Source organism: Amphiura filiformis, chromosome 3, assembly GCF_039555335.1.
Source record: "Amphiura filiformis chromosome 3, Afil_fr2py, whole genome shotgun sequence".
Lineage (NCBI taxonomy): Eukaryota > Metazoa > Echinodermata > Ophiuroidea > Amphilepidida > Amphiuridae > Amphiura > Amphiura filiformis.
Window position 1 is genome coordinate 34,821,772 of NC_092630.1, and position 10,762 is coordinate 34,832,533.

A 10,762-nucleotide genomic window follows, 5' to 3' on the forward strand; every position below is an offset into this window, starting at 1 on the left:
GTAATAAAAAAGCTTGCTCTAACTGCTAATCACATAAATGATTGTTTTATTATCATAATATATAATGTCCTATGCTTAAAATATAAATTAATTGAAAGTAACACCGAATTAGTAAACAACCACTCAGACATTCACAGGATGAAATGTGTATTGGCATATAAGTTCATGTAAGGACGTTTCAAATTCATTGCGTATGGTGCTTCTAATAGGCAGCTTTGAATTACTTGAATATTGAATTTCGTATATTCCATTTACTTTGCTGCAAAAATAAAATCGTATTCGTATACTCTTAGTTTCAAGATATTGAGATGCATGCATGCGAAATTTACCGACAAATCCGCAACATAATTTCTAGTGTATTATTTTGCAAATTGATATAGTATAAGTAACAAAATGTCATCCCGATAAACAACACAATCTGATGTACCCGTTTTTTTCCCACTGTGAACAAGCTTGGATTACTTTTTCATAATAGTTTGAATAAGACATGTTATTTGACACATCTTCTATCGGTTTTTTTACAATCAAAAAATTCTTACTTTTCCTAAAGCACCTACCTTGCCATGTATAGATCCATTTGGTATGGAATCCGGTCTTATTATTGACAACCAAATAACTGCTTCAACCGCATCAAGCGATACTTCGTCAGCTATCTACGCCAGATACAACCAGCTACCGGAGGTCAATGGTACAACTGGAGCGTGGATGGCGGGTGTTAGCGACTCGAATCAGTGGCTACAGATTAATCTGTTTCGTCAGATGATGGTTACTGGTGTAAATATGCAAGGAAATCCATCAGCAGATCAGTGGGTTACAAGATACAAAGTTGAAATCAGTCTGGATCATACTATTTGGGAATATGTTCATGATGAATATGGTGAAATAGAGGTGAGTTTCAGCATATTATGTAACATAATGATACTGTAGCATATTGCAATTGAATACTTTTTTTCAAACCTGATTTTTTTGGCATATTTTGTGATGTTTATACACATCCTAACTTACACCTAATTGGATTCAGCAAAATGTGCTTATAGGACAACAGAGCGATTTTAATTAATTCCTTAATAATACCACATATTCCGTCGCCTCAAAATGACCAGAATTAAAATTTGACCGAAATCGTATATTATGGCTTTTCCCCCTCCCTGCGTCCCTTTTGTCTGCAAAATCATACGAAATCAGCCAAAGTTGGTCTATGAACATTCCAGCAAATCGACCACTGCCACACCTAGATATTCCCAGGGCTAAGGATTATCCTGGTTCATCACTAAATAGGCCTTATTCTGTTATTTCGTCATTTCTTGATTTTAGCGATATGCCATTCAACCATTCCATGAATCAGCTGTAGGCTACTCAAATTAAGACAAATAAGCTTTTAGCTCACCAATAAATGCAACAGAACCCATTTAATCACCATTTATTTCAGAAAAGCATATTTGATAACACTTCAAAATCACCCCCTAAAATCCAAGTAGTGCAACAGTGCTATTTGCAAAATGACCGCTTATGCAGTGGGTGAAATTTCAAAGTTGGTCAAATCTTTTTTTCTGAATACTTATGACGAAAGGAATGTTGGTATGTTTTTTATTAAGATTTGACCAACTTTGAAATTTGTCTTAAATTGAGTAGCCTGCAGCTGATTCATGGACTGGTTGAAAGAAATAACAGAATAAGGCCTATTTAGTGATGACCCAGGATAATCCCTGGCCCTGTGGATATCTTGGTGTGGAAGTGGTCGATTTGCTGCACTGTTCATAGACCAACTTTGGCTGATTTTGTATGATTTTGCTTGTTTTACGTAAAATAATGAAGTCGCCCGTGTTATATGAGACGCACTCCAGCTACTAAAAACAATACCTTGATTTTCTAAATTTGAGGTACGTTTTAATTTTGTGTTAAGATCACAGGTTTAAATTAATTATAACTTATTTGTTTAATCACTTTAGGTTTTCGAAGGTAGCTATGATCGTGACACAAATACCACTCACCTGTTCTACGAACCAGTGAAGGCACACTATGTTCGTATACGACCTGTAGAGTGGCATGGTCAGATAAGTATGCGAGTGGAACTTCTTGGATGTCCAGGTAACGCCTGATATTTGACTGATAACCGTTACAACATTGCCATTTGACCTAACGTCTTCACAAAAAGTAACACAGCCGTTATAGATTCGCTTCAGAATTACTACTCGTATTCACAATATTTTAACATAGAAAGGAGGATGGTTTACTTAAGCGAATTGTGATACCTCATTCGTCGAATGTCGTTCAATATTAACAACCAACTCAATAGTGTCTTTAAAGAAAAATACCCGAATTTAAATGTAACTGTTTACAGTGATCAGTGGTTATTACGCAAGCATTGTGTCATGTAAAACCCGCCATAATCTTCTAATCTTCTTTGAATTCTCTTAAAATTAAAGAAGCCTTGTATATCAAATATATAAAGTGTAATAACAAACATAAAAGCATTGAAAACATGCATTTTACTTCTACTTATGAATTTCAAGCGGTCATCATGGTCGCAGCAAAATGTTGTAAACATTATTGATTGACGCATAAGTCATATTTCAAAAAAAAAATCCCATGTAGAAATTGCATTTTATTTGTTAAAATTGCCCAAAAGTCACCAACATTTAATGAATTAATCAATTATCCGGAGAACGTTACTTTTATGCTCCGACCCTCAAGTCCATCATATTTAAATTAACGCTTATGATTCTTACTTACATGTGCCAGTTACCATGCCCTGCCAAGACCAAATGGGAATCGAAGTTGGAAACATAACGGATGGTCAATTGACTGCATCCAGTGTATCCGGAAGCCTTGACGCAGCCAACGCGAGGCTTAATATGAATGATGGATGGGTAGCCGGAGTTAATGACCAGGAGCAGTGGCTTCAAATTAATCTGTACCGTCAGCTACTGGTAACTGGTGTGGTTTTGCAAGGAAGAGGGGATGCGGAGGAGTGGGTAACTACCTATAATGTGGAATATGGGATTGATGGAGTAACATGGGACTATGTCAGAGATGACAATGAAACAGTGGAGGTAGGTTACCAAAGTTCTTACATTAGTATGATCAGAAATATCGTCTCCGTGTTTCATTCCGTTTTAAATAAGGTGGAATTCGCATTAAACTTCAAGTGCCGAAATATATCAATTGATGGTCTATTAAAATCGGAAAATTGAAAATATTGAATACCAGCAATCTTTGAAGTACGCGACTTTTGTTGAACATGATCAACTAATTAAACGGCAAATTTAATCCGTTATTTTGCTTGCTGTTGGTACATAACTGTTTCTTATTTAATTACATACTTAAATTAAACTAATGTGATTCAGCCATTTTATCGGGTTATTCAAAGGGGAATAAACGATCATTGAATAAAAATGTAATTTAACTGGGCAAAATAAAACAAAACCATTCATATAATCAGATTATGTTGTCCACTAAAGTATCAACCAAGTTAAAAATATATATATATTTATATTCTTATAGCTGTTTCAGGGAAGTTGGGACCAGAATAGCCTAGCAACGCACCTGTTTTTCGAAGGAGTCATAGCGCAGTATATTCGTATAAGACCTCGATCGTGGAATGGAAATATTGCATTTCGTGTCGAGCTTCTGGGATGTCCTGGTAGTCGATTAAATGTCAAGATTATTGTTTTAAAGTAAAAGTCACATCTGTAATTATGTGACTCACAAAATCACAAAGTGTTACTTTTGAGATTTCAATATGTTCGTACCTGTAAAGATTATAAGCTTCAATACATGCAACACCAAACTTTTCTTTGTATCGTGCTGACATGGTGCAATTTATCAAAGTTTAATTTAATATTTAGCGGCTATCTTTGTTTTTAGTATTTTCAATATTTCCTCCTTTGTTGATAATGTTGTTGGATATGTCTTTATAGATACTTACAACAAAAAGCATTGATGTCCTAATTTTGTCTAGCTCAAACGTAAATTTTTTTCCCAAAACACAAAAAAAATAGGTCTTTTTGGGAAAAAATCGATATCTTCAATATGAAAGGTCAAAATTTTCAATTGATCGTCGGCTTTTCCTCCCAGCTACATACACTTTAAGAATATGTCATTAGATTTATAAAATTTACTTCGAGGACTGTTATATATCAAAAATGTGAAAAATATCAAATTTTAATAATTTGTCATAAAATTTGTATTATATCGTAAATTTCAAAAAATGAAAATTATTTGATATCAGAAAGATATTCTTCGTATTCAAAATGCAATTCGATAAGTCTGATGTGCTCTCATGTCCCACAAAAATACTGTCGAAACGCTCAAAACGCTCATTCCAGATCCCTTAATATTCGTCACAGGTATGTTAATTCATTGTCAAGACAAGCTTGGTGTAGAAGATGGAAACATCACTGATGACCAACTTCAAGCGTCAAGCGATTTAAGCAACGGTACTGGTCTGTTGCAGTGGCGTCTAAACCAGGAGGCCGTAACTGGTATGCCAGGAGCATGGGTAGCGTTGATCAGTGATACACAGCCCTGGATTCAAGTAAACCTTTACAGGCATACACACATTGCTGGTGTTATTGTACAAGGAAGGACAGATGCTGAACAATGGGTGACCTCGTATAAGGTTAAGACCAGTTTGGATGCAGATCCGGTGCTGTATGACTTTGTGAAGGATAAAGATGGCGCTGAAGAGGTAGGGACTCTGATATGACATCAGAATGTACACAAGCAAGTGCGCTCGAAATTTGAGTCAAAACTGAACCTTAGCACCCTTGATGTTCACTCATCTCTGTAATTCATGGCCTTTAGAGCACGTAATTAAATAGAAAGAGTATAAGCAAAACTCGCAGAGCATGCAAAATAATTATACCAAAAGCAATTTTCAACATTTCTTAAAACAATTTGGTTGATGGTTTAAAGTCATAATTTAGTGGCTTCAAACAATATTAGTAGTACAATATTTATCATCGAGGTACGCGTAGGATGATGCTATTAAAACAACCTAGAATAGATCACTGCAGGGATAGATCTATAAGTGTTGGGCGAGGCGATAGTTCCCCCGTCAAATCTCCAAAATCATACAAAGACTTCCTATTTCTATTTAATAACCCATTTTAGCCTTTCAGTCCCGGTAATTTGAGCATTTGTCAAATCCTGGATCCGCTATTGCAATCATTAGCGTAGCCAGGGGGGGGGCAGGAGGGCTGACAAATAATGAAAGAAAAAAGTGCCCCTCTGACAAAAAATTAAAGACAAAATCAGGAGAGCAAAAGAAAAGAAAAGGGGAAAGGAGCCCCCTTCTACCAAAATTGAGCCAGATCATGGGCCAAAATAGTGTAAAATACAGAATTTTTCCCGTTACGCACGCACATTGTAAAGATAAGCTAAGATAAAGCCATTCCCATCCTGATAATGGGAGAAAATAGTGTAAAATACCAAAATTTTTGCGAGCTACGGTCGCACTTCGTCCTAATAAAGCCTTTTTTGAAGCTCGAAGACATACAGTCTCTATGTATTGTATGATGCAACTGTAATTTTTTTCGTCTGTGTGCCCCAGAAATTTTATTCCCCCCCCCCCCCCACCAAAAAAGCTGGCTACGCCCCTGATTGCAATTCAACTGAGCGGCTTTCCCTCCAGACAATATTGAAACTATTCAATTTCTGTATATTTCATGAGCACAGAAAGACTACAGGTGCCTATTCAAGTAGCGTTTCTTACGTGTTTTAACTACTTCTCAATTTCAGCAATTTGAGGGCAGCCGGGATCAATCAACTCCGGTGATACATTTGTTTTATGAAGACGTTTTAGCTCAATACATCAGGATTTTACCTCAAAGTTGGCACGGTAATGTCAGCATGCGTTTTGAACTTCTTGGATGCCCAAGTAAGATATTGATATTTGAAATTTCTAACGACAGCTTGTAATACTCTTTTATTGATTTGTTGTTGTTGTGGCTATTACGGGGTCGTAAGCCTCCCCTGTTTTGAGTGATGGTGATTCTACTCTCTCCCAAATAGCCTCTTTGATTCCTCGGCTGCAGTGTTTGTCATTCTTCACAAAGCACAAGCGGGAAATGGATAGTCGTCATTCTTCCCTATGCAAGATCGGTAACAATATTACAAAAGTGCTTATGATTATTCCAATTCAAACATTGGCAGCAAAACCCAGTAAGTCCAGGTGAACTCTGCAATTAAAAGCATGTTGAAACCTTCGATAAGACCTATAATCATACCTCAAACACATTCCAGTTTATGAAGAACACAAGACATGTTAACTCTCTTGGGATGCATAATCTTGAGAACGCAAACTGTGTATTTGTTCCTTCCTTTTGTTAAGAGATGGCGAAGTGTCAACAACAATCGATCATAAATAGTGCATTTCAACAATTTCAGTACTATCATTCAAACTACTCATATTTTACACTTCGTTTCAACACTAGTACCAGTACTACCTTGTTATGACGCCTTAGGAATGGAACACTACAACATCTCTGACACGGATATTTCTTCTAGCAGTACATATGGAATGTTTCTACCGGATCTGGGTCGTTTGAATACCGCAGGCGCGTGGCGACCGAATAACAATAATGTCCAACAGTGGATCCAGGTTCAATTTTTGCGTCAATTGCCAATTACAGGAATCATTACACAAGGTGAAAAGGGTGCTATTGCATGGGTGACCAGATACAAAGTGCAGTATAGCTTGGATTATCAAACTTGGAATTTTGTTCTTGACGAAACTGGAGTGGAAGAAGTAAGTTCATTCATTTTTACGTGAAAAGACGCAAATTTCATAGTTATTTTCCCGATCTATATTTCCTGCCAGTAATATTTGTTTGATTAAGTTTTTTTGTAAAGTTAGTTAGTAAACCTGAATTGACCTATATACAAGTACACATATGAACACGTGCGTGAAAGTGTATTCTTCGTCAGTGGGAGTGGTCTAGTTCATAGACACATAATCTGATTGGACAATCGATTGATTTTGGGTGCCGTCTATCAGGCCGTAGAAGACCACACGCCATCATGAGTGTTGGTAACGCGTAACACGCTTGTAGAGATACGCCTATGTATCGCATTGTATGCGTAGACTAGTGCGGAATACTCGTACGCTCTAGAAGCTGTAAGCAAGTTTCGTTCATTTTATAATAAGAGGAGTTTTTACGACGGTAACTTAATTTTTGCTTAAAATAGTGTACAGTTATTAAAAAGAATTTTAACTGACTAAAAATGAGAATAAACGATAGGAATTTTTGTTTTTACTATACTCTACCTATGATACCTCCGCTTCACCTAATAACTAATAATATTGGTAATTATATTTTTTGTTACGTGTTGTTGTTTCAGATGTTTGAAGCCAACTGGGATGATAGTTCTCCTGTCATAAACTACTTCGTCAGTCCTGTCACTGTACATTACATAAGAATTAACCCGACGTTATGGAAAACTACGATTGCTTTACGTTTCGAACTCCTTGGTTGTTTAAGTAAGCCTGTCTTTCATTATGTTAACATCACTAGCAAAAATATTGCGGCGTCTTTCGCTCACTGGTAGTTTCATATACCGTTGACACCAGTAGTGCTGAATTGTGTCAGAAATCGTCATCGGTGACAAATGACGTTTTAGCGTCAAATGGTGTATTGCCGTTATTGTATTGCATTGACTAGAAGTATACTTTAAAAGTCGCCGAATCACTGATTCGACTTTGGTATTTGACGCCATTTGACGCTTTCTATTTCAAACGACTTTAATGACACCTAAATTATTATATAAAACAACGCCGTTCAACTCCTCCTATTTAGAGCAGCCCAATTTGAACAATTTATATCAGTAACCACAACATTTGTAGCATATTCTAATTATCGTGTGGTTAATTAGTAATTTCCAATCGCTGCAGTATTCGACATAGATATCTGATTTGTAAGGCCGCGAATGGTTTGAGCCATCGGGTAATAACAAGATAATGTGAAGCAAAATACTGGACTCGCCAGCGATTTTTGAGTAATGTTGGGACGAGTTGACCGAGACTTGACTGATGGTTTGTTCACGTGGTGTTAATTGGCGAGGAACCATAAAAAACAACAGTCTAACATAGTGCTGTGCTGGAAATAAGCTGACATATCAAAGTTTCCCAAATAGTTAAGGGCCATTTTGGGCACATAGGTCCCCAATCGCATCAGTTTCTACGGCGTCGGAATCAAATGTTTCAAACAGTATAGATTAGGAAATCAACAACTAGTAATGCCATGATATGGTTTGTAGCTTTTTTAAAAAAAATGAAAAAATGTTGTTGAATTAAGTCCATCATGCTGACTTTGGAGGTGGTAGTATAGATGCCTGCAGTGTTTGGGGGGGGGGGGACATTTGGCACTTTATTTCCAAACAGCAGTCACCTGTTGTGAAACTAGCTGCGTCCAGTCTTACGTAGAACTAGCCCCGTTCCACAAACCGCGATGCCTCTCGAATAGCGAGCGGAGCGAGCACCGAGCGTATCGGCTACTATCCTACAGTTGGAAAATCATCATACAGGTATCAGAGTACAGAAGCCAGTGCTAGTCTTACGTAGGAGAGACACAATAGTACATTCAGACTCGGCGACATTATAGTCTTTCATAAGAAGTGATTTGAGAGAGGAATGAAAGAGGCCATCCGGGAAAGAGCCTAGCAGCCAGCACTCAATTATTTCCTACTATCGCACATCGAAAAACAAGTTCGTCGCCGATTAACATCACGTCACCAAACCATCAGTCACAAGTCTCTGCGCAGTCTGATGAAAAATCATTAGTGAGTTCATAAATGATTTTGTATTTCATAATGTTTGTGTATGCATGCATGCTTGTTTCTTTGCGTCTCCTTAGATGAACCATTACCATGTCAAGACTCATTAGGAATGGAAGATGGTATCATCATTGACCAGCAATTCTCCGCATCATCCAACTTGTCAGATTATGGTGTATCGTTTGCTCGTCTGAATGGTCCCAAGGCATGGGTTGGGCAATATAATAATCGAACCCAATGGTTTCAAGTAAAATTTAGGACCCCGGTATTTGTATCTGGTATCATCATGCAAGGACGACAAGATGCGAACGCTTGGGTTTCGAGGTACAAAGTTATGGCGAGCCTAGACGATGTCATCTGGGAAAATGTTACTGACGAAGATGGAATTATGGAGGTCTGTCAGCTGTTTTTCCCCGTATCATATTTATGTGTAAATTTTATTTGTTTCCCACAAAATGTTACTTTTCACTATTAGACATGTAAAGATATATCCTTTTTTAATTTGTAGCTGAAAAAATGAGGTAAAGCAAAGAAAATCGGTATTTTATTATATTGCAGTGCCAATAATGATGGTTAGTCCAGGTGTATGAACTCGCCTTAAACTTGTATTCACAAGATCCATCTTTGAAAAAGAGTTAGTATGTAGTACACAAACTGAAATGTCTTTTAAAAGACAAGTGACATTTGCCGGAACTAATCAGTTTGATACATCATGTATAATACCGATAAACTATGGCCATACAAAACATCTCAATATTGACATTATCTTACAGATTTGACAGAAATGGGTCTGCATAAACCGCACGGGCTAAATATATATCGTGGTGTGTCGAAAGTTGGTGTCAAATAATTTTAAATAGAAAATGTGCTTAATGGTGCTCACAATGTAGTGAATAAGTCTAAAATATTCCATATTTAAAGTCAAGTCTGTACCTTCTTAACATACAATGTATACTGATATAGGTGTTCGAAGGTAGCTGGGATCAGAACACACCTGTTACTCACCTGTTTTATAAACCTGTTACGTCATCCTTCATACGTATTCACCCATTAGACTGGAACAGTGGAATTGCCATGCGGTTTGAATTGGTAGGATGTGTGGGTAAGTGAGAAACATGTTTTATTAATTGACCTTTTCGGTAAATCCCATAACCCTTTGCGAGTACACCTAAGAACTCGTCATTCACTCGAGTTCTCAGGTGTACTCGCAAAGGGTTACGGGATTTACCGAAAAGGTGAATTATGTAATGTAATGGCAAACGTTTGAAAGACATTCATAGAATACTTTAATGGTTGAATGCAAGAAGAAACAAGAACTAAATATTCTTAGGTGGCTCGAATGTATCCTCGTGGGATGCTGCAAGAAACACAAAATGAAATGAAATCAGTTGACTGATACAAAATGATGAGACCGAAAGAAAAAAGGAGTTTGTATTAACCTTGGGCCAATCAATTTATTTCATTTCATGATTGACAGATACCAAACCTCCTGTTGTCATCAGTAAACCGATCAACATTACAACATCAACCGATCCAGGACTGCCGGTAGCAGCTGTCAATTGGATTGAACCTATAGCCATTGATAACTCCCAGGAGGATGTAATCTTGGAATCGAACTACAGTCCTATGGATAATTTCACAATTGGAATTACCGTTGTGAAATATAAAGTGTTGGATCCTTCTGCAAATTATGTGAATTACACTTTTATTGTTACTGTGATTGGTAAGTATGTATTATAGGATTTTATTTTGTTTTATTTTTGTATGAAGTGGTCACTTTTTACCTTTCATGCCATCTTTATATATTTTTGTTTGTGACTTCGAAATTGTATATTGTTGAATCTGTAGAATATTTTTTCTATCCTGTCTTTAGGATTCGTGTTAAAAATAAGATTTGACATTTGGTTAGATAAATTTATTTTAGCTTAATCTGGGTGCACGATGCTCTCTTAAATTGCCCGATTGAATATTCAATTAAAAAGACTGA

At 36.9% G+C, this 10,762-nt stretch overlaps 3 protein-coding genes across 3 annotated transcripts in view; all 3 read left to right on the forward strand.

Moving 5' to 3' along the window:
* Positions 1-3,681, forward strand: part of LOC140147211 (uncharacterized) — an 11,466-nt gene extending 7,785 nt beyond the window's left edge. Inside the window, exons 8-11 of the mRNA XM_072168992.1 lie at positions 551-888; positions 1,950-2,088; positions 2,743-3,053; positions 3,505-3,681. Coding sequence (XP_072025093.1) covers positions 551-888; positions 1,950-2,088; positions 2,743-3,053; positions 3,505-3,681 — 965 coding nt within the window. The remainder of the gene's footprint in view (positions 1-550; positions 889-1,949; positions 2,089-2,742; positions 3,054-3,504) is intronic.
* A 670-nt stretch (positions 3,682-4,351) lies between these two features.
* Positions 4,352-4,708, forward strand: LOC140147212 (lactadherin-like). The gene has a single exon (XM_072168993.1). It carries the CDS (start codon positions 4,352-4,354, stop codon positions 4,706-4,708), a length of 357 nt encoding a protein of 118 aa, XP_072025094.1.
* Positions 4,709-6,523: 1,815 nt separating this feature from the next.
* Positions 6,524-10,324, forward strand: LOC140147213 (lactadherin-like). The gene is made up of 5 exons (XM_072168994.1): positions 6,524-6,751; positions 7,345-7,483; positions 8,856-8,986; positions 9,739-9,864; positions 10,253-10,324. Exons 1-5 carry the CDS (start codon positions 6,524-6,526, stop codon positions 10,322-10,324), a joined length of 696 nt encoding a protein of 231 aa, XP_072025095.1.
* The last annotated feature ends 438 nt before the right edge of the window (positions 10,325-10,762 follow it).